General features: G+C 35.8%; 1 protein-coding gene across 5 annotated transcripts in view; it reads left to right on the top strand.

Annotated features, from left to right (window-relative positions):
* LOC126822338 (uncharacterized) overlaps window positions 1–25555 on the top strand; it is a 50035-nt gene extending 24480 nt beyond the window's left edge. The window contains exons 17-28 of one of the 5 annotated variants that reach the window (XM_050551174.2): window positions 3269–3473; window positions 3958–4043; window positions 5366–5512; window positions 6800–6959; window positions 7490–7621; window positions 11931–12020; window positions 15234–15425; window positions 15993–16091; window positions 16831–17014; window positions 17830–17975; window positions 19053–19166; window positions 23808–23946. In XM_050551174.2, coding sequence (XP_050407131.1) covers window positions 3269–3473; window positions 3958–4043; window positions 5366–5512; window positions 6800–6959; window positions 7490–7621; window positions 11931–12020; window positions 15234–15425; window positions 15993–16091; window positions 16831–17014; window positions 17830–17975; window positions 19053–19157 — 1546 coding nt within the window. In that variant the 3' untranslated portion in view covers window positions 19158–19166; window positions 23808–23946. Of the gene's footprint in view, window positions 1–93; window positions 419–3268; window positions 3474–3957; window positions 4044–5365; window positions 5513–6799; window positions 6960–7489; window positions 7622–11930; window positions 12021–15233; window positions 15426–15992; window positions 16092–16830; window positions 17015–17829; window positions 17976–19052; window positions 19171–22831; window positions 22848–23807 lie in introns of those variants that run through there. The other 4 variants (XM_050551175.2, XM_050551176.2, XM_050551173.1 and 1 more) reach the window with 4 other exon arrangements.

Raw genomic sequence — 25555 nt, 5'->3', positions numbered from 1 at the left:
AGCTGTGTGATACTAGATGTATTGTTGTGTTGTGTCAATCTGATAAAAAACACATATCTATATTTCGTTTCATTTTTTTTATACTTTCGATAGCCTACACTACATGAAGATCTGACAAGTTGTACTGGAAGGTCGCCTCAGGGGTCATACGAGTGGCTTTTGATCCTATGACGTCGGACATTGATTAATCAATCAGCGTTGATGTTTCTAGCGGTTTAATCAAGAAGTCACCGTAACAGACAGTTTCATTGACTTATCCCTCACCTCGCATCCAGATCCTAGTGTAGTGAAGACAGTTAAAATGAAATTTTGAACTATATAAAACGAACGAAATAGGATCTGTGTTTTATTCAGATTGTTTTTGTGGCTAATAATGATATTATTGAATGCTGATTATAGCTATTCAAATATTCGATTACATGCGTTTAATTAATTCATTAGTTATTAATTTCACAATTGCATGAAATAATTAAGAAATGCACAATATTTTTAGTTGATGTAATCTTTTTGCACTGTAAAAATTAAAAAAATCACAAAGTGTTGATAGCATGTTATTGAGTATGTTTTTATTGATGTGTTGTACAAGGATTAAATGCCAAACTTTCATTTGTGTGTTCAATAGCATTTTAGATCGCAAGGTCCGTCACTGAGTCAAGTAGTGTGGTTTCAATCCCAAGCTCGTACGTGAGAACGAGTTGGGTAGCCTGCATGTTTCTGAAGCAACGACCGCGAGTTTTACAAGTTGTATGTAGTTAAAGCGAGATCAAGCCTTCTATTGAAGATGGGTAGCCTGCCAAACCTTGTGGGTTTTCTCCAGGTCATCCGGTTTCCTCCCACAGCTAAAGTGAAAAATTGTATTATACATTAGTCCCAAAATGACCTAGCTTGTGTTGGAAGGTGGATGGGCGTGGGGTGGGGGGAGTCTAGTGGTTTAATGTGTGCATGTGAAATCACAAGGTCTGTCATTGAGTCATGTTGCGTGGTTTCGATTCCCCGCTTGAACTGACAAGGAGTAGGGTGTTGAGTGGGTAAATTTTAAAGGTATGACTTAAGAGAAAGGTTAAATGGAGCTGGTTTTCATATGCTTATTTGTTTTAAACATTTCTCTTTAAACTATGTGGAGATTGAACGTTTCTCTGTAGACTATGTGGAGATTAAAACTGGAGATATATACGAGTGGGAGGGTAGGGTGGTAAATCTGTCATAGTGTATGCTTGGTTGTGGATACTTCATATGCTTTTTGTGGAATATATCATATATTTGCTTTGAATTATCCTCAGTATAAAATCACAATCTAATCAGGGCCCTATTTCTCGAAATCTTAACTAAAGATAAAATCCAAATTTGAGTAGATACTTCAATTTTGATTGGCTAAGCACTTAAATCAATCTAATATTATCCAATCAAATTATTAAAATCTGGATTTTATCTTAGTTAAACTTTCGTGAAACAGGCCCCAAATATATTTATAATGATGAACTAACTCATCTTCACGGAAAGCATCTACTAATATATTTGGGCAAGTTTTCGAAATACATTCTATCATCTTAGCCTGATAACGTTGAGAGAATACTTTTTGAAACGTCGCCCAAATATGTTAGTAGCTGTTTTTCCATAAGTATGTGTTATAGTTTATCACTCTGTCCAATTACTGTATGCCTCTAAAAAATTATAGTTATTATGCTTGATATTAAATTTAATAACTATTATATATGTCCCCCTCCAACCCCCTAATCTATAATTGCATATGCGAATGTATGCGTATTATATAGTAGAATAACATACCAAATTTGCATGAAAACAAAAATAGAGTTGCACTGAGTTATAACTTTTAAAATACTAAACATTTTATAATTGTATTAATATGATTCCTTAAACAATAATTTGAAATATCAACAATGCAATGTATTTTTTTGTAGAAGATGAAATATGTCCTTAATCACCATGAATAGAACCATTTTTTAAAAATCTGTTGCCAGTAAAAAAACAATTCTGGAATTGTATATTTAAACTAAGGCATTGTTTCTCCATTATGTGTGGTTTAATGGTTGAGAGCAAGACATTCAGTCAGTGTTTCTCTACCAGTGTGCTGCGAGATCTTCCTAAGTGTGCTGCGAAATTTTGAAAGGCACACTAGGAAAATGTGAAAAACCGCATGACCCTAGTTGAGTATTCACTGGTGTCTACTGATAAGTTCATATCTGTGTTTTTTTGTATTTAGTTTGAGTCATTCTATATTTCTATGACTAGTCTCTGTCTACCGTTGTATGCTGTCTATGACCTATCATGTTTTTATTTTGCAAAATTCAAATACATTTAGCCAGGTGTGCCGCTATTTTTTTTTAGTGTGTTCTAAGGTGTGCCGTTGGCAAAAAAAAAAAGGTTGAGAACCACTGCATTAAGTAATATATTGAAAAAACACGAGTGATGAGAGTTGTTGTTTCAATATATTATGCAATGTCTTAAGCTCGAGACCACTGAACAGCTTAAAATACAGACACTCGCAGTGCTTTGCAATGAAATATGTCATGCGGATCCCAAATTTTAGCTAGTATAAATAATGTACACTTGGCACATTACATTATTACGATTATTTGAAATAATGGTACGCCAACATCAAAGGATGACATCACATCTGTATTTTAATACTTTTTAACAGAGAGTGGATCATTTATACCTTTTCTGCTTTTGTTAGTTTTACTCTCAGAACCGGATTAAGTTATGGACTTTGGGGAGTTTAGTGATTTCCGTCAGAGATTAAATGAAAAGTTATTTATTTAAAGTATGAATGGATCTCTAAACATATCTTTTTGAATAAAAGATTCATTTAATGTACGGCATGGTTTCGAATCCCCGGTTGTACGTGGCAAGGAGTAGGGTCGCCTGTCCAACCTCGTGGGTTTTCTCCGGGTCCCCTGGTTTCCTCCCACTGCTAAAGACCTCTACGCGCAAGCGAATTATGTATATAAAATTAAACCATATGTTAGTCCCGAAATGACCTAGTTTGTGTCGAGTGGATGTTAAACCCCATTTCTCTCTCTCTCTCCATTTAATGTACATGTACTGTATATTTGTAGTAAACACACTAGGCCAAAAACAAACACTGTAGGCCTATTGTACACCAGAGTTTCTAGATTCATAACTCAGGACCATCTTTCTTGGAGGGCCCCACAGCACCGGTAGCCCAGTAACCTACAAACTCTTAATCCTGCTCTGCCTACAATCCTGTTATTAAATAATCCATACACGACTTTTCTTTCACACACAGAGTACCCGGATCAACTCAATCTGAACGAGGCCTACGTTTAAATAAATCTATAGCTGAGGCGGAAGAGATAGATTTTGAGCGGTTAGCAGAACAGAGAAAGAAAAATCAAGAAAAGCGAAAGGAAGCTGAAAGAGAGAGAAAGAGAGCTGTGAGAGCTGCTTATGCTCGACAAAGAGAAGCCAAGTTAAAGAAACCCCCATCAAGGGTATGTAAGAATGTTTGATTTATTCAATTTATTTAATTTTTAAATAAAATGAAATAATCTAAAAAAGAGTTTTAAAATATCAAAAGAGAAAGCTGTGTATAACTCTATTGTCAGGCTTTTTATCTACAGTCTCTTTTGAGTATTTTAGGAAAATTTTTGTTTAATGCAGATATGGCGGGCATTGTCTAATCCATTCAATATCTAAGACATCCAAAGACCTAGAGAGTTGATTATGGGCTTGTCATGTCTAAGTGATAATTTATATACCATTTTAAGCCAGGAAACTAGAAAATTTAGCTAATAAATAATGTATTGTTAAGACCCCGCCCCACACTCACCGTCCAATTCATGGTTTCTTGTGACCTTTATAATGATAAATAACCCTTTTAATTTGGGGTGGTTTCTGGTGATCAAGTACTAAAGGTTTAAGAAGTTTCCAAGTTTCAGTCCTAATTGTGAATAGTTTCAAAAATTTTTCCAACAGAAGAAATCTGGGATTGAAGAAGAGGAAGATGTGACTGATAAAGGAGGAAAATTACCAACTTTTCAAGATATGTTTTCAAATAAACAGTAAGTCATGCAATATAACTCATTTAATATTGATGTGATTGAATAAATAGTAAGTCATTGAATATATTTGATATTGATGTGATCAAATCTTCTGGTGAGTCTTATCAATTGGATTTTAGAAGTACACAGCACAATCGTCATACCTCAGTATATTCATTAATTTCTGCCATATTTGAATTTATACTCAAACATAACGCAGGCAGAATGGTTAACTGAGACTGTTAGAAACACAATTTCTTATTACGATTTAGGACTCAATAATCCACGCAGAATAACGTCAACTTTAGGTCAAAACACTAAACATTCTATGATGGTGGCATAATTTGATAAAATGCTGTTTTTGTACTTTAAATTTTGCTTTATGTATAGTCTGGTAGTCATGGTTACTGGAATGATACACACATGGACTCATTACTTATCTTATCTCGGTACCAATGATTTGTAGTTCCTCTATTTATAGTACTTCTCTCTTTCCCCCAATCAGGAGAGTATTACTAGTCTGAGCCCACATCAGATATCAGAGTTGTCTCCCCTGACACTATGATTGTACTTATTTGTTTGAAAAATGGTTAAATTTTTTTATAAATATTACAAATATCAGCAAATATACAAACTATATTGTACAGGGCTTGTATAGGATAGAACAAGAAGATCTGGGTAATTAGTTATACTTACATAATCTTTTGTCCTAGTCCGGATTATCTCCCTTTTCCATTATTGTCATCAATTGAAATAATGCAACAACAATGTTATGAAGAAATTTATTTAAGAAATATATTTTTTTTTCTTACTGCATATTGTTATTGCAAAGTGTTAAATATCATTTTTTTTACTGCATATTGTTATTACAAAGTGTTAAATATCAATTTCATAAGACACTAATAAACTAAAAAACATGCTTATGGAAAACAGCTACTAATATATTTAGTAAATGGATGGGAAAATAAACTATAACCAGACTTATGGAAAACAGCTACTAATATATTAAGGCAACATTTTGGTATTGGCTTGAAAAACTAAAGAAAATATAACCAATATATTATCAGTAGTAGCTGTTTTCTATAAGTATGTAGTATACTTTTATACCCTATCCAGTAGTAGCTGTTTTCTATAAATATGTGGTATACTTTTATACCCTATCCTGTAGTAGCTGTTTTCTATAAGTATGTGGTATACTTTTATATCCTATCCAGTTACTAAATGCTTTGAGTAGATTTTATAATAAACTGATATGTTTATTATTATAGGATGATGGTGTTATTTAAGACGTATATAAATGTTTATTAATATAGAATGATGGTGTTATATGTTTATTTTTACAGGATGATGGTGTTATTTAAGAAGTATATATCTGAGTTCGATATCCGTGACGTGAGTTATATGGTGGGTTTATATCAGGATATCGAGTCGTATTTAAATAATAAAGATGGTAAATCAAGAAAAGATATGTTAGCCAATAATATACACAAGTAAGTAGAATCTTTAGAATAATATACACAAGTAAGTAGAATCTTTAGAATAAGATTAGGGGGTTGGGTTAAACTTGTTTTGTTACAGGAGGTGTCTGTTCGAATGTGCTTTAATTCATAAGGTATGTGGAGAGAGAGAGAGAGAGAGAGAGAGAGAGAGAGAGAGAGAGAGAGAGAGAGAGAGAGAGATGGGTTTAATGTCCACGCGACACAAACTAGGTCATTTCGGGACTAGCATATGGTTTAATTTTATTTCAATAATTAACTTGCGCCCAGGGTTCTTTAGCAGAGGGAGGAAACGGGAGGACCCGGTTGGACAGGCGACCCAACTCCTTGACTCAATGACAGGCCTTAGGATACAGTGCACATGTGCTAACTATTTGGCCATCCACCCCCCCCCCATAAGGTATGTTATTGAGTCAAGTGGCATGGTTTTGATCCCAGACTTGTATGTGACAAGGAGGAGGGTTGCCTGCCTAACCTTATGGGTTTTCTCCGGGTCCACCAGTTTCCTCCCACTGCTAAAGACCCCTACACACAAGTGATTTATTGAATAATGTTGAACCATATGTTTGTCCCGAAATGACATAGTTTGTGTCGAGTGGATGTTAAACCCCATTTCTCTCTCTCTCTTTTTTCAAGCTATTGAGTCAGTTTGATACTTATTAAGTGAGGACCACAATGATGCTAAGATTACTTGTGTGTGGTACGAATTATTACACATCAAAATACAGTGGACTCCATCAAATCCGACATTGTACAGGATTGTTACAATATTTTGGATTACGCAGAGTGTCAGAACACTCAGTTTTCTCAAAACCGGAAATATTGTAACTTTGAAAACTGTGAATTCGTGGATATTCTTGAGTATTTGTCACAACTGTCTTACAAGAGATTATAAAATTATCAAAGTAATCAACAAAAACCTACGCTAGCAAGTTTTAATCTCACCGATAATTGATTAGTGGTTGCTTGCTTCAAACCCACCGATTGAAGGCTGGATTAAACAGTGTTGATTCAATGGAAATCGTGAAACGGGACGGTTGATAGATGTCGTAATTCGGAATATTAAGAGTAGGTATTACTCAAAGATTTTTTGGTTGAAATAATAAGGAAATAAATCTGGACATGAAAATGATGTCGGATTTCACAGAGTATTTGAGAAATCAGAGGTCGGATGTGACAATTGTCCACTGTAGTAATAAAAAATCAGATAGGGTTATATTGATCTACATTTTGTACACCACTCAACTCAAGACAATTTCTATTTGTAATTTTTCCATTTAGGGCATATTTTGATAATCTGAGTAGAAAACATGTACCAATGCCAGAGAAGATTATAGCTAGATTAGGCGTGGAAAAAGAACGACCAAGAACAGCAACACTCAGGGATGCTCAGAGATTTGTTCTGGCTAAAGTTGAAGAAACGTATAAAGATTTCTTAAATGTAAGTCTTTTTGGAAAGGGAGATAAATGAGATGTAACGTCCACTTGGCTCAGTGGCTAAGACGTTGGCTCGCTAACCTGGAGGTCGCGTGTTTGATCCCTGTGTTGGCCGAGAAAGTTCATAAGGATTTTCCGACGTTGTTCCTCCTTGTCAGTTGTGCAGGACTGTCTTTTGGATGGGACGAAAAACCGAGGTCCTGGGTACATATTGGCGTGTACACATTGAAATTTGATATAAGAGTAGACTCTAGTGTGGCTGTCTGGACAAAATTTCCATCATGATAAACTGTTTTGCGTATGCCCGTCTTCATTAGCCCAGTCGGTGCAGAACAGTAGGACGTTAAACTCAATTTTATTTTATACTCGATGATTGATAAGATGTCACAATTCCAGTGATGACATCATGATCGGTTCCTGATTCTTATTGCACGCTTTCATTTGATCCGTCTTCATTACCCAGTCGGTGCAGAACAGTCGGACATTTCATTTCTTGTATTTGTTTTTAAGTATTTATTTCATCTTATTTGACAGCATCAAGCTGATGAATTGGGTATCGATCCTGTAGAAATGTTAACAATGTCGCCAGCTGAGCTGACTATGAGAATGGGTAGTGATGCAGCCATGCTGACATCGTGGAATAAACGTAGTAAAGTGAAAGGAAAAGTAAGTATTAATTGTTTTAGAAGTTATTAGATCACTCTGCACCGTTGACAATGTTAGAATTTTATTAATGTTTCACTGAAGCACAATTTAGGCACTATATCATTTGCTCTGCTCTGAAATTAGGTGTCTTACCTTTAAACCAAATTGTTTTCTGCCTTGACAAAGAAGAGCCATCTCAGCCAGGCGTTCTTTTTTAAAAGAGCAAAACCTCTTTGATGAATGGAAAGCGACAAAATGATGAAAAGAGTTGTTGCCTTGATCAGTGATTGGTCAAAATATATGCAATTAAATTTTCATGTCAGTTTTTTTCTTACAATTTTATTTTCGTTTTGGCTTAAACTGTTGAATATGGAATACAAAATTAGTTTTATCTCAACATCGCCTCTATCACAAAAGCCAATTAAATTCAAATTTAATTAAATTGAAACTATTCTTCCCAAAAGAGGACCGGCATTTTAACGCTGTGTTCCTACATTCGGCCGTAGTACAAATTCCTCCCCACATCAAATTCACTACCTCTAAAAATTAGTCCAATTACACAAGTAAGGTCAAACAAATTTATTTGTTAGTTCTTCGGTGATTTTGATAAATAAATAGTCGCTTTGTTCGTTTTTTGTGTTTAAAGATTTGAACTAGAGCAGCCAAGTACGTTTTATTTTTTTTTCCGAAGATAAAGGAACCAGAATGTGTAATCAGGTGTTCCCAAAGAACGAAAATTGGTTTAGGTCTGTTTTAGGTCTGAATATTAAGGCCAAGTGAAGATTTGATCACAGGTCACTGGATGTAAGTAGGGCTAGCCCTAGCACTAACCCTAAACCTACCCTCCACCTAGCCCTAACCCTTACCCTAACCCATAATCGCATCAAAAATCACATGCCGTACCCCTATTTACACCTCGCAGCCTTGACGAAATCTGCAGTTGGTTTTAATATTTAGACCTGACCCAAGTTTTGTCTCATAATGACTGTTTTTATAAAAGCACCAAGCACAAATTTTAAATGTTTAATTTTTATCACCATATTTCTCAAATTTAACTTTTGTTAATAATTGATTAATTACGGAAAAACAGAAAGGAGAGGAGAAAGGGGAGAAAACTCCACCACCAGAAATCTTACGAAAGATAACAACTGATTCTGTTAAAGTTCGAGTGTACGAATCCACGAGACTGGCTAATTCTGTCAGCAAAACTCCAAGAAAACCCGGAGTCGGGTCCAAATATTATAAATATACAAGGAGAGGGAACATGCCTTCTGTTGAGGTATGCCGTGTATTTTGTGTGACGTGTACTGTTTGATGTTGTCAATAAGATATATATGTGTGTGTGGTGAAAACGTAAGGACCTGCATTACATAATGCTTCAGAATGTATTGTTACATATATTTATAACAAATTAATATTTTTATACACCGACATTTTCATGTGGATATATATTGTCATTGCCCTTGTCTGTCTGGACGTTTGTGGACACCCTACAGGTCGCAAATTTTATCCGATGTTGACGAAACTTGAAATATAGGTCTATCTCCCAAAGATCTTGGTTCATTCCGATATTGGCATGTATCGGACCATAACTTCATGGATTACGGCCCCTGATTGTACGAAAAATGCTTTTGTTTTTAGCTTGTTCTCTATCCATCTCTTGCAAAATGTGGGCGTATCTTGCCTGGCAACTGCTGGTTAACACTGTGGAGGCCCACATTAAATGTCTACCACAATGACCATGGATTGGTTGGATGTCAATCTGTCAGTTGCTGTGTTTTTTTCTAATTGAAATGAAATTAATATTAATTTGTTTATGAGTTATTGCCCTTGGTGGATGCTCTATAAACTCAAACTATGTCAAATTTAACTAACAGGTTTGAACCTTTTATTTTACGTTTAATCCAATAATGCAGATTGACTCATTCGTTAACGAGGGTATTCTCCAGGTCCTCCGATTTCCCCCTACCACGAAAGACCCATACGCAGTAGTGAATTATTGAAATAAAATCTAACCATATGTTAGTCCTGAAATGACCTATTATGTGTCGACTGGACCTCTCTCTCTCTCTCATTGAGTCAAGCAGGGTGGTTTTGAATACCCCTTGTATGTGGCAAGGAGAAGGGTTGCCTGTCCAACCTGGTGGGTTTTCTCCAGGTCCTCCGGTTTCCTCCCACCACTAAAGACCCATAGTGAATTACTGAAATAAAATCGAACCATATGTCAGTCCTGAAATGACCTAGTTTGTGTCAACCGGACCTCTCTCTCTCTCTCTCTCTCTCTCTCTCGTGTGCATATTGTCAAAGATCATATAGTAGCCCATAATTAGCAAGTATACCCTATATGGAATAAATGAAGTGACATGCAATATCAGTTCCTTCAACTGACAATAGACATGTAATATGTATAATAATGACCAGTTATGATAATCCCTCCAGGCTTCTGTTATAACACATTTTAATACTAATATATGCTATTAATAGTGTTTATTGTAACATAATGTTATATATTGTAACATATTGTAATATTTTGTAATATATATACTAAATATTGTAATTATAATTTTATTGTCACCATACAATATTGTAAATATGTTTATTGATTATGATGTTTGTTTCATTTTAAATTTTCTGTGATATTTGTGATATACAGGGTCAATATACAGTTCATTAATATTTATACAAATGAATTATACCCAATGTCGCTAAGTCAGTTCATTAATATTTAGACCAGGGGTGTGAAACTCATTTTGATTCAGGGGTTACATTAACTAATATTTTACATCAAAGGGCCGAAGATATACAAAAATATCAACATAAAGAAAATTTTATTGATTTGACTAAAATCATTACATATTATAATGCAATACAATACATGTACTTTGAAATGGACCAGTTTAGCCAACTTAGATATCTATGACATACAGTACAGAGGTCAGAGTTTTACTGAAACCAGAAAACAATAATAAATAAATTCAACCGCTAGTTTCTAAGAATTGTCGACACGTCAGTTTGTTAATATTTGTTCCATGGGCCACATTTGAACTCTTGGCGGGCCGGATGTGGAGCCCACGGGTGCCGCATGTTTGACCCCCCTGATTTAGACAAATGAATTATACCCAATGTCTATAAGTCCGTGCATTAATATGTTGCTATCTGAGAAAATAGACAAAATATTTTTTAAGATGTTTTTTTTTATCGAGCCCATTACTGATAGTAGACGTAACCTATTAATATGTTTCTATCCAAGAAAATAGAAAACTGATTTTTCATGCAGCAGCGCTCAACCACTCATTTTTCACCCAGCAGTCCCAGTACATCTGGCATTGTCTAATTGTCATGTGACCAGTCTGCCTTTGTGTATTGGTCATTGTTAATAATGCAATTATGTTATAAACGTAAAATGGTGGTATTTATGATGTCCTATCCTAGTGCCCGTCTTCATTAGCCCAGTGGGAGCAGAACAGTCTAGTGAAATTAATCTTTAATTTTCAGCACATGTTAATCTTGATTCTAGCTTAAAAGATATGAGTTAGCCCAATCTTATTTAGTTTATCTCGTCTTGTGTGCTAGATGAAGACAAATCGAATGTCATTAGAGTAAAAACGTAAAAAACGATTGAATGAAAATCATTATATGCGTTTGCGACCCATTTATGTCAATTTCCAGGTCCCAAATATAAGCGATTTAGCTCCTTTTCAGCACATGGTGATCTTTACTATAGTTTTGAATATATGAGTTAGTCCAATCTTATTTGGGAGCCATGATGGCTAAGTGCGTAAGGCGCTGGCTCACTAACCTGGACGTTGCGTGTCAGATCCTGCATTGGCTGAGAAAGTTTATCAGGACTTTCCATCACGGTTTCACCTTGTCAGTGGTGCAGGATGGAGGCCTGACAAGTACAGCTGTCTATAGTCATTCGGATGATACGGAAAACTGAGGTCCTGTGTACACATTGGCGTGCACGTAAAAGATCCCTTGGCAGTTGGAATTCGATATAATAGTAGGCCATAGTGCTGCTGCCTGGGCAAAATTTCCCTCATAGCACACTGTATGGTGTATGCCCGTCTTCTTTAGCCTAGTCAGGAGCAGAACAATAGGACGTTAAACTCCATTTCATTTCATTTTTTTTATTTTCCAATCTTATTTATTCTATCTTGTCTCATGTACTAGGTGGAGACAATTCGAATGTCATAGCAGAACATTTCCATTTCCTATTTTAGTGAAGTTAATCCTTAATTTTCAGCACAAGTCGATCGTTACTCTAGCTTTGAATAATTATATATCTGTTAGTCCAATCTTATTTATTCGATCTCATCTTATGAACTAGGAGCCGACCATCCTTACGTCAAGAGAGGAAACAGGTAGTAGTCTTGTAACTAGTACGCCCAAATCAGCTACCAAACGACGAAAGCGCAAGGTATTTAACCCGAGATTCCTTAATGGGTACTGGAAGGCTTGCTTTACATAATATTTTTAATTTCTAGCTTTGAGAAAAACACGATGGATAAACTTTAATACAGATATATTAATGGGTGATGGAATGCTTGCTTTACATAATATTTTTCATTTCTGGCTTCAAGAAAAATACAATGGATAAATTTTAATACAGATATCTTAGTGGGTGCTGGAACGCTTGCTCTATAAATGTTTTTAATAATTTTCTTATTTTTTTCTGGCTTTGAGCAAAATGCAAGGGAAAGGCCTACTTTGAATTTCCTAATGGCTTGCTCTGTCTAAAGAGCCAAACACAAGTGGTACTTTAAATTTCTTAAAAGATGTTGGAACGTTTGCTCTATCTAAAGAACTTTCAAATGCTTTTAATAATTTCCTTTTTTCTAGCTTCGAGAAACACCCAAGGTGTTCTTTAAATTTTGGTTACGATACCTAGTTGTAGAGATTTAAATGCTTTTAAAATATTAATAATATGTGCAATTACAGATTCTTTGATTTATTTATAAAAGTGCTTTATGCTTTTAAAAATATAATATGTAGGGCTGGGAAAAAGGTTTACAATCTATTGCTTTGCCATACTAAACTTAGGCTGTTGGTCTACAGTTAGCTCCACTTGAGAACAGTAGACACTAAGCTAGATGACAGACATTTTAAGTCTTAAATCAACGATTTTTGTCGAAAACACTAAGTAAAATTTGAGAATTTTGTTAAGTATTTATTCTGCTTCTATTGAATAAAATTGAAAATGTTTATTTAATTTTTGTTTGTATGACAGATGTGAAACGGAGTAGAACCACATTACTAAACAGTAATTTTTACTAATTCAATATTTTCTTTTTTTCATCATCAATTTTTGAAGTATTATAGCAATAATGACCAACTCTTTATTAAACTATTAACTAATGTATCTTTAAGTTAAGGTCAAATTTTAAGTTACAATCGATTTTAAGAGATTTAAACATGCATTATGCAAGAGCTAAATCTGCATATTGCAGGTCTTTCTTTAGGCCTGAAATGTTTTCTAAAGTATTAATGAGACATTAATTAACTGATCCAGGCCTTAATCAACTCTCGATGGCATCAGATTTCTCCGATATTAAATAGATTAGAATGGTTCAGCGATACTTTGATTTAATCAAATATGGAGGACCGAGAGTTAGCTTCGATCAACCAGTACAGTGGTTGAAATTATTGCACACGTCTGTCAAACCTTCAATGGCTAATATCTTCGCTTGCAATAGAGTAATTTGAATGAAATTTTCAAATTATTCATTTTACATCATCTACTTTTGAACTATTATAGCAAGAATGGCTAGTTCTTTATCTTAATCTTACATAATGTATCTTTAAGTTTTCGTGAATAAGGGCCCAGAACAGTAGGATTGTGTAGAATCTAACACTGTAATCCGGGTATCATTTAATCTTGTGTATTTAGCACTAATTTCTTTCACAACTCATTATCAAAATTAATCAGTCAGCTTTAAACTGGGAACAAGTACAAATTAGATGATTTGGGGTCATTTTAAAGATACATTATGGGAGACTCTATAATGAGTTGGCAGTTCTCACTTTAATAGTTAAAAACTAGATAATGTAAACGCAATTTGCTGAAAATTTCATTCAGATTGATCCACTATGAACCGAGAACTAAGCGATTGAAATTTCTGCCTAGCCTCGGTCATCATTTCTAAAGTCAGTACGATAAACAGCATAGTCTTGATTATCCATTTAATCGTTAAATCATGAAAGAAAGTTATGCAGTAAATCGGCTCATTACCCACTAAAGATCACAGGCTAGCTATGCCATCTAGAGTTTATTATGGTCTGGATAGGTTAATTAATGTCTAATTAATAATTTAGATAACATTTCAGGCCTAAAGAAAGACCTGCAATAGACAGATTTAGCTCTTGCATAATATGTGTTTAAATGATTTTTATGAATTTTTAAACAAAGATTTGATATTAAACGAATGTGAAAGAAATTAGTGCTACATACACAAGATTTAATGATACACGGATTACAGTGCAATTGTCAGGAAAACAAATTAAAATAGAAAAAAAATATTGAAAACTGTAGAATTTTTGTACATAAATATATTTTTATTTCAGATACTTACATCTAGCAAAACAGTTGCAATAAACCATTTAAGAGAAATTTATTTATTTCAGCAGAATTTTTGTTCAGGTTACACCTAGCTAAATAAAATAAAACCAAGTACGAACAATCCAAACCATAAGACAGAATTCGAAGTCCTAAAAAATGTTAAATGCAAAATAGTGTATTCAAGCAAAATAGTGTAATCAGCAAATGGACTGCTCCTCGTGTACAAAATACACGACAAACAGTGGTAACAGGTGTCCGGAAGAGTAAGCTTGCCCTGCCTGGCGCCACACCTGCCATAGCTGCATCCAAACTATTAGGTGAAATGTCTGTAAAATAGCCTGATTGGCCAATGAACTATTGGTATGCAAAATGCACGCAATGAACTGTGTTAACGATGTAGTAGACATTATCTGGGAGATAGTAATAGTATACGTGTCAATTAAATATATCTAGAATAATAGCCGAGAGAGACGCGTTATATTTACTAATCAAGTCAATATGACGGCCATAAAACTTTTTGAAGGTTTTAATAAGTTTAGTGCGCAAGTATCCTTGTAGTTGAAGCTTAGATGACAAATGCCTCGATCTACTTAAAAAATCAGAATAAAAGGAACAAGCTCTCGCGTAACGAATTAGCTGAGACGCAAACACTCCATAAGCTGGTGATATTGGAATGTTACTACTAATAAATGGAAAGTTAACAATCGGAAAGTCAAAGTCATCACGTTTATCGTACAATTTAACACTAAGTTTATGGCAATTGTCAAAATCGAGACGCAGATCCAAGTAGGAAGCGTAATTGTCACTGTCAGTGGTGTTTTTAATTTCGAGCTCATCAGGATATATGAATTCTACATAATCACTAAATTTAGGATTATTAAGTGATAAAAAAGTAATTTATTCCTTTTAGAAAAAAAAATATTGAAAATTGTAGAAATTTTGTGCACAAACCTATTTTTATTTTGAATACGTACATCTAGCAAAATAGATACAATAAACCATAATCTAAGCAGAATTTTTGTTTAGATTACAACTAACATAACCGATATCTAAAATGTGATTTATTCCTTTCAGCAGACAGGTCGAGCACAACCGACGAAGAACGATATGGCAGAGTTTATATCGGCACTGAGTCAGTCTGCGTCTGGTCAGCTACCGATAGAGATGCTGTACTTCTATACCTATCTAGTCAAACATGGAGAGGAAGATAATATGCCATTAGTTGATCGTGATCTCTTCTTTTATATTGAAGTTCAGAAATTTAAGGTAAAACGTTTTTATTGTTGACCCCCTTTATCTTGTGTTAAAGCAGGGCCGTATCTAGCGGAGGCACAGGGGGTACATTGCACTCCCTGAAGAATAAGGCGCCCCCACCCCATCCCAAAAAACAATTTTTTTTTGACAATCTTTCAATTATAAAATAATACACTTGATTATGATCACACAGTAATGCTCTTAAGGCACTGATCAGTCGATCGGTTTTAAGGGCGCCCACACCCCAATGGGTTCGTTTGCCCTGATCCAAACTTTCTTATATCACATACGTGGAGGCTATGGCGCCCCACCACCGTGCTGCACCCCCTCTTTTAAAATCCTACATACGGCCCTATGTTAAAGGAACATATTATGATATCACTTTGGAGAAAAATAAGTTCTAGTCATTGAGCCAAATTCTCAGGTTTCCTCCCAGTGCTAAATAGGCCTGAATTACAGTGCAGTAATTAATCACATGTTTATATTGTAGATGTAATGTTTATATTGTTTATATGGTAACTGTAATGTTTATATTGTAGATGTAATGTTTATATTGTAAATGTAATGTTTATATTGTAGGATTGTAGTCATGCCTTCTCTGACGATGAAATGTTAAAGAGGAAAGTCCAATCAATAATTGATTGTTTTTTGGAATCTGTTTATACACCCAGTTTACAGGTAATGGCAAACACAAATATTGTATTGTTTACATACATACATACATACATACATACATACATACATACATACACATAGATACATACATACATGAATCTAAAAGAGAGAAAGAGAGAGAGAGTTAAGGTACACTCGACACAAACTAGGTCATTTTGGGACTAACACATGGTTCAATTTTATTTCAATAATTCCCCTGTGTGTAGTTGTCTTTATCAGTTGGAAGGAAACCGGAGGACCAAGAAAAAACCCACGAGGATGGACAGAGGACCCTACTCCTTGTCACGTACAACCGGGGAACCGAAACCACGCCAGAGGTCAGTGGAGTAGAACAAAACGATACCACTGGGGATACCAAGAAAGCCTTCACCCCAACCCTAACGATTTAAATATTGCAAAATTAGTGGCCACCACACCAATGGTTATGATTCATTGATATTAATAACTTTTGGGCCAGTAGGCCAGTAGGCTTCATTTATGGACTGAAAATCTGGATTTGTTTCTTTATCTGGAATATTTGGATTTAAATTTGCATTTTGCAAAATCAGCGATCAACACGCTCATGGTTACGATACAACGATATTAATAACTTTTGGAGCAGTAGGATTTTTGGTAAGATGGCTTCGTTGATGGACTGAAATTCTGGATTTGCCTTTTCGTCTGGAATATTTGGATTCAAATTTGCATCTTTGAAAAATTGTATCCACAATGTATTTTTAAATGAGTTTTGATGACTTTATAGGTTGATGTACAAAATGATGTTCAGCAGAAAATAATGAAAAGTTCCCAGAGATATATGAATGGTAAAGAATTAAATCCATCAATATTTGACGAAGCTCAGATGATGGTGTTGAAAGAGTTATTGCCGTATTGGGCAGGTTTTAAAAAGAATTATAAACCACCAGATAATCCGGATAAAAAACCAGGTAGGATACGGGAAACAATTTGTTCTTGATTTAACCTGTATAAAAACCAGGTAAGATATGGGAAACAATGTATTCTTGATTTAACCTGTGTAAAACCCAGGTAGAATACAGGAAACAATTTGTTCTTGATTTAACCTGTGGAAAAACCAGGTAGGACACTAGTGACAGTTTGTGACAGGGGCTGGCTGGGTAGCTCTGGGCCCAACTTGTGTAAAAACCAGGTAGGACACTAGTGACAGTTCGTGACAGGGGTTGGTCTAGCTATAGGTAGCTCTGTGCCAACTGGTTTTCTTGGGGCCCACCATCCTGCTGAAGAATACCTGCCAGGTGTGACACGGATTACTGAGAACTTTGACGGTTCTGTCATCAGTTCTGTCAAAATGGCTGCCCAAACTAAATCCACCACCATAATTGTTTTCATCCGGGTAATGTGCATAGGGACTGACATTAACTTTTCTGTAAAGAGAGAGAGAAATGGGGTTTAACGTCCACTCGACACACTAGATCATTTCAGGACTAACATGGTTCAGTTATGTTTCAGTAATTCGCTTGGGCATTGGGGTCTTTAACAGTGGGAGGAAACCGGAGAACCCAGAAGAAAACCCACAAGGTTGGACAGACGACCCTAGTCCTTGTCACGTACAAGTGGGGAAACATAAAAACCCCACCAGTTGACTCAATTACAGACCTTCTGATCCAACGTGCACGCGTTAACCATTTAGCCACCCAACCTCCCCTTATGAAATTAGGATAAAATAATTTAAAAACTAATTGTCCACATTAAATAATGATTGGAATTTTTATTTTTTAACCAGTGACAAAGATTCAGAAGATGTTGAGGAAAAGATTGGAGAATATTGAAAATTATCAGATACCGTCTGCTAATCTGAAACTGCCTGCGATTCCTGAAGGTGCCACACCAGCATTCTCTCTATCTCTAGCAGATGGTATTAAATTCAGGGTATGTATACTGAAAGATCAGAAATGAAATGAAATGAAATGGGGTTTAACGTCCTACTGTTCTGCTCCGAACTGGGCTAAAGAAGACAGGCATACACCATACAGTGTGCTATGAGGGAAATTTTGCCCGGACAGTGGCACTACGGCCTACTCTATATCGAATTGCAACTGTCAAGGGATCTTTTACATGCATGCCAATGTGTACACGAGACCTCAGTTTTTTTTATCCCATCCTTATCAGGCCCTTTGTCCTGCATCACTGACAAGGAGGAACCTTGCCGGAAAATCTGGATGAACTTTCTCGGCTAATGCAGGGATCGAACACCCGATCTCCAGGCTAGCGAGTCAGCGTCTTACCCACTTAGCCACCGTGACCCCCTTTGAAAGATCAGGATTCTATAAAACATTTACAGAAAAGTCAACTAACCAGTTTACTCATATTGGTGTTTGGGGGTTGGATAGCCGAATGGTTAGCATGTGCCTGCTGTATCCTAAGGTCTGTCATTGAGTCAACTGGCGTGGTTTCTATTGCATGGTTGTACGTGACAAGGAGTAGGGTCACCTGTCCAACCTCTTGGGTTTTCTCTGGTTCCTCCGATTTCCTCCCACTGCAAAAGACCCCTACGCGCAAGCGAATTATTGAAATAAAATTGAACCATGTGTTAGTCCAGAAATGACCTAGTTTGTGTCAAGTGGCGTTAAACCCCATTTCTCTCTCTCATATTGGTGTTGGGAACCACGGTTGCTCAGTTAATAGGATGTTAGCTTGCTAACCTGAAGTTCCTGTATGCGATCCCTGTGTTCACTGAGAAAGTTCATCAGAATTTTCTGGTGGGTTCCCCCTTGTCAGACATTTAATGGAAAGTCAATAAACCAGTTTCTCATATTGGTGTGAAATGGCGGTTAGCGATAAGGAATTTGTACAATTTGCTACAGTCTGGGGAATGATTTTTTCCTAACATTTGAATAAATATTTTGGAATTTGCTAATAAAATCAAAAGAAGGTTCTGCTATAGTCTGGGAAATGATTTTTTCCTAATATGTGAATAAATATTTTGGAATTTACTAATAATTTCAGCCAACGGAATCTGATTTTGATAAGAGTCAATCCGTTTCTACGACTACAGATCGACCTGTGTCTGTATCGTCTAAGCGAACGGATGAAAGTCTGGTGGTAACATAAGATTAATTGGTGGGTGAGTCCAAATGTAGGGCTGCTCAATTAGGATGCTTGCGGCTGAATTAGACAACCCTATGATTAGTCATTTGGAAATGTTGCAATTGCTTGCCATTAGAACTCTGTATCTGAATTAGACAGCCCTATGATTAGTCAATCGGAAATGTTGCAAGTGCTTGCCATTAGAACAACTCTGTATCTGAAAAGATTACATGTAGTGATATACCTCCTTGCTAGTAGAATACTTTCTGGCATCCATTTTTATTAGCATAATTATCTTCACCTATATATTTGAAGTGTAGTTAAATTGCATGTCTGCTCCAACGAGGCTATGTTGCATTACCAACGAGGCTATGTTGCATTACCAACCAGTCTATGTTGCATTACCAACCAGGCTATGTTGCATTACCAACAAGGCTATGTATAATTACCAACCAGGCTATGTTGCATTACTAACCAGGCAATGTTGCATTACCAACCAGACTATGTTGCATTACCAACCAAGCTATGTTGCATTACCAACCAAGCTATGTTGCGTTACCAACCAGGCTATGTTGCATTACCAACCAGGCTATGTTGTATTACCAATCAGGCTATGTGTTGCATTACCAACCATTACCAAGCAGGCTATGTTGCATTACCAAGCAGGCTACGTTGATGTTGCATTACCAAGCAGTCTACGTTGCATTACCAAGCCAGCTATGTTGCATTACCAAACAGGCTATGTTGCATTACGAACCAGGCTATGTTATATTATCAACCAGGCTATGTTGCATTACCAACCAGGCTATGTTGCATTACCAACCAGGCTATATTGCATTACCATCCAATGTTGCATTACCAACGAGGCTATATGTTGCATTACCAACGAGGCTATGTTTTATTACCAACAAGGCTATGTTTTATTACCAACGAGGCTATGTTCATTACCAACGAGGCTATGTTGCATTACCAACGAGGCTATGTTGCATTACCAACCAGGCTATGTTGTGTTACCAAGCAGGCTATGTTGTATTACCAACCAGGCTATGTTGCATTACCAACCAGGCTATGTTGCCTCAAGATAGATAAATCACTGGAAAAAAAGATATTGTGTCAGCAAAGATCTAAATGATTCATGATGTTAATCAATAGTATATAAAACAAACTTAATCTAGGGTGGGGGACTCCACATACTCCCCGCGGTGTTTCGTTTGATTAGAGCTAATCCCACTAAACACTGCTTTAATGGAAGCAAATTTCTGTTCCAAATTATGACTGGTCAATAGTCCGATTAACAACCAATAGCTAACTGCATAACAATTTGATTACGCTTTAAACATGGCTCCACATTGGACCAAATATGTTTCCATAACGTTACGTCAGGACTCACGATTTTATTATGCCAAATTTACCAGTGCCTAGCAGAATATTGCAGACAAACTAATTGCGTGACAAACGAGGCTATCAACATTGATACAATACTGTATGGAGACGAACAAGACTTTCACCGTTTTTAATACCTTAAATCACTGTCCAAAGTTTTAGGGAAGACACCAGATTAAACGAAGGGCTTTCATGTTGCTGTACTTGGGATAGATTTGATTGAACAGGAAGAATAGACACACTCCCACAAAAGCTCAAGTATCAGAAGCCAATCCAGCAATGGGCAGAGAGGGATTTCTTGGGCCATTGCTTCAGGAATATGGAGACTCCAGTAGTTCTGTGTGTAAAGTGCTAGCTCACTTCCAAGAGGTCTTTTGTTAGATCTTGGTGTTGGCTGAGAATCTGTCGTGGTTTCTACCTGTCACTGGAGATGGAAGAGCCTTGTTGTTTATTTTGGGATCTGTGACTGCCTATACCCAGAACTCTTAAATTACGTTAAAGCTCTGATATTGCTCTGGTAGACCAAGATTATGATAGCTAGATGTTTAAATTAAATACAAGCTGAAACATTTACTGTCATTTAAAGAGATATTATGTAAACTATTAAACATACATTATGCAAGAGATAAATCTACCGATTGCAGGTATTTCTTTAGGCCTGAAATGTTATAAAAACTATTAATTAGACATTATTTAACTTATCCAGACCATAATCAACTCTAGATGGCGGCGCTAGCCCGCGATCTTAAGTGGATTATGAGCCAATTTACTGCATAACTTTCCTTCACGATTTAATGATTAAATGGATAATCGAGACTATGCTGTTTATCGTACTGACTTTAGTAATGTTGATAGAGACTAGGCGGAAATTTCAAACGCTTAATTCTCGGTTCATAGTGGATCAATTTGAATGAAATTTTTAGAAAATTACCTTTACATTATCTAGTTTTTAACTATAACAGTGAAAACTGCCAACTCGTTATCGAATCTCCCATAATGTATCTTTGAAGTTTGAATTATTAAGACCAGCATTAAAATGATATAAACTGCTTTATAGATAACATATTATGCAATCTGATTAAAACACAGATCTATATTTCGTTTCGGTTTTTATACTTCGATGGCCTCTACTACATGAAGATCTGACCAGTTGTAGTGGGAGGTCACGTCAGGGGTCATACGAGCAACTTTTGACCCTATGACATCAGACATTTGATTAATCAATCAGCGTTAATGTTTCTAGCAGGATACCCACAGTTCCATGCATCGCACTGACCATTTCATTGGCTAATCCCTCACATCAACTAGAACACGGGTTATATAACACTAAGTGTATCACTTAAAGAATGGATAATATTGATAATATAAAACAACACAGTCCTATATTATGATATAAACACAAGGTTTTAACAAAATTTCACTGGTAGTTTTATAGTATACAAAGTTTTAAAGGTTTTGACCTTATTGTCTTGTGGTTTTGGTCAGAGGTGCTCGTTTGAAAATATTAGATTTATGATGACTTGAGGTTGATAAACTGTCAGTTGAATGGAGGTAGTGTATTTCGTAACACAGGTAGGTCAGTTTTTCAAGTTAATGATAAACGTGGTTATTAAATAACAGAGAAGTAGTTATATCCATATATACCGTGTGTTGTGTTTTGTTATGAATAGTTAACCGTGTTTCTAGATATCATTTAAAGAATTGAAATAGGATCTGTGCTTTAATCAGATTGGGCATCATACACATTTTTCTGGCTAGCATACAGGTAGTTAATAGTTATATTTATGTATCTAGCTATATAGTAGTAGTTATATATATATCGTTTTAGTAATTATATATACATATCATTGGATACTGCACACGCACTGTCATTGAGTCAAGTAGCAGTGTTTGTCAGCTCTAAATATTAAGGCCACCTGCAGATTTCGTCAAGATGTAAATAGAGTTAGAGCATGTATTTGTTGACGAGATTGTGAATTAGGGCTAGGGTTGGGGTTAGCACTAGCCCTGTTTACATCTTGTGACCATGACGGAATCTGCAGATGGTCTTAATATTTAGACCTAACCGGCTGGGGTTTGGAGTTGGACTCGAGTTTGCAGATGACATGGAGTAGGTTTGTCTGTTCAAGTCTAAGGGTTTCTCCAAGGATGCCAAGTCCCGGTGTCGTTTCCTACCAATAATAAAAAAAAACCCATGTAGTTTGTGTCAAGCGGACATTACCCCCCCCCCCACTCTCTCTTTTTTTTACTGTCTGGTATACAAGTAGTAGTAAATATACATATTATTATTTCTATCTTTTAAATGCTACAAATAGACTGGATTATATTCTGGTAAGTCTGTCTACATATAATCAAGATGTAATTTAATGTCTCTTATAAATTCTAATATTTGTACTTAAAGTCATTGCTGATTTTTGTACATTTAATCTTGTGTATTTAGCACTAATTTCTTTCGCATTCATTCAATAAAAAAATTTTGTGTGCAGGGGACTATTAAAATGGGTCGGTCGGTCTGTCTCTGTCCGTCTGTCATACTTTTTGGGACACAATAAATCTGCTTTAAATTAAGCTAGAATGTTCAAACTTGGTGTAGGTGTTTATTAGGCGAATTCCTTGATGGAGTTCGAAGATGAGCATTTTCTGCTGAGGGTAAGCAGAGATAAGCAATTTGATTGGTTGATGCTTTGGGGCAAGATAACTTTAGTTCTGGTTAAGTGAGAGTGATAAGAAACTTGGTGTATAGTTTCATTACATCGATACCTTGACTAAGTTCGATAATGAGCATATTCTACTTAGGCTAAGGAGCGATAAGCAATTTGATTGGCGGACATTTTGGAACGTAAAGACTCTGCTTTTAATTGTTGGCTTGTTTGGGGGGTTGGATGGCTGAATGGTTAGCGTGCGCGCGCTGTATCATAAAGTCTGTCATTGAGTCGACTGGCGTGGTTTCGAATCCCGGGTTGTACGTGGCAAGGAGTAGGGTCGCCTGTCCAGCCTCGTGGGTTTTCTCCGGGTCCTCCGGTTTCCCCCCACTGCTAAAGACCCCTACGCGCAAGCGAATTATGTAAATAAAATTAAACCATATGTTAGTCCCGAAATGACCTAGTTTGTGTCGAGTGGACGTTAAACCCCATTTCTCTCTCTCTCTCTCTGTTTCAATCCTTCTATACTTCCCCTGGTCATTTAGTAATGATAGGATAGTGCCAGGTGATATGAGAGTAACACAAAGCAATCTGTAAAAAGTATTATGAATGTGGTCAAATCTCTGATATTTCAATCTCATTATTTCAGGAAATTGAAGAAGGAAGTATTATTGGAACTCCGATGCCAGCAGACAAAATGTTACGGGGACGACGTACATCGATAGCACCAAGTTTAGAGAGTACGCGGACCAATCGTAAACAAAGTAGTCAGGATACACATAGTACTAAATCTATGATCGCAGCGAGATAATCCTTTATGTAATGTCAAATAAACATTCAATCTTTATATTTTCCTGACAACATCTGAGAATTCTCATCCCTTCCTTAAGGAATAAAGTACATTGAATTTATACTATGAGTCAGGATGCACATATAGTTCTAAATCTATGATCACCAAATAAACATTAAAACTTTAATATCAACTTAAGTGTATTTTCCCTGGCAGCATTCCTTTCTCCTGGAACTAAGAACATCTGAGGAGCATAGAAGTTATTCTGCAAGTTATATATTATTCTGTGTGAAACTGATTTCAAAAACATGGAATAGAATAAAAACATTATTACCTTAGAGAAGTAATTAAAATTGAAGAGCCCAGGCGGAAGAACGTTGAAGGCAAAAGAGACTTTTGGACTAGAATGTTTGACGCGAACAGAACAACAAGTGGGTTTAATAACAACTTCAAAATGATGTTTAATACAAACCACAATTACCAGTACAACTGACGTCAACTTTTCAGGCAAATTAAGGTTAAATAAAGGGTACGATGGACTTGTATTTGTCCAGGAGGCCATTTCAGAAGGGCCTTGGTTCGATGTGACTCCGGTCGTTTTTACCTGAAACTTATTGTTCCACAGAAAGCTTATACAATTTGCTACCAGATGGCGCCATTAACTGGGGTTTGTTGAAAAAGTGACCTAGATCGTTCTTCCCTGGGGCTCTTCAATGATGTGATATGTGATTCAATTATTGAGTTCTAAGTTATTGGTGTCTGTTTCTAAAGAATCTGAACTAAAACTAATAAACTAATGTCCAAAAGAAAGTATTCACTGTGCATTTCATGCTGTATCAGCCAAAGTCGTTTTCCATTGTATGGGTAATTGAGTACAAGGTCAATTTGATTTGCTTAGAAATGTTGAGTTTGGACGCAAGAGACAAGCTCAGTAATGTTTTATCAAATGTTTTTAATCTAAAAAAAAACTTAGTCATATTTTTAGTGTGTAACATTTATTTTGGACATAAGTATATTTTTGGACATTGGACATTAGTATATTTTTGGACATTAATATATTTTGGAATATATTTGGACATTAGTATATTTTTGGACATTAGTATATTTTGGACATTAGTATAGTTTTGGACATTAGTATATTTTGGACATTAGTATATTTTTGAACATTAGTATATTTTGGACATTAGTATATTTTTGGACATAAGCATATTTTGGACATTAGTATAATTATGGACATTAGTATATTTTTGGACATTAGTATATTTTTGGACATTAGTATATTTTTGGTTGGACAGGTTGGAACATGAGACCCCGCCCCCAGAAATTATCGTTCTAAAAAAATAGAGTTGGTAGGATAACCATAAACACAGGTATTTTTATTTTGGGCCTAATTTATAAAGAAGTGTGCTAGTGTGTATCTGATGTATATTAATTGTGCTGTGAGTTGTACCTGTGATATTTTATATATTATTTGTGCTGTGAGTTGTACCTGTGATATTTTATATATTATTTGTGCTGTGAGCTGTATCTGTGATATTTTATATATTATGTAAACGTCTGTGATATGTAAAACAACAATTATAATAAATCTGTCTCCATATTTTAAA

Source organism: Patella vulgata, chromosome 5 (assembly GCF_932274485.2).
Source record: "Patella vulgata chromosome 5, xgPatVulg1.2, whole genome shotgun sequence".
In the NCBI taxonomy this organism is placed as follows: Eukaryota; Metazoa; Mollusca; class Gastropoda; family Patellidae; genus Patella; species Patella vulgata.
This window is presented reverse-complemented; position numbering and strand designations above follow the sequence as displayed.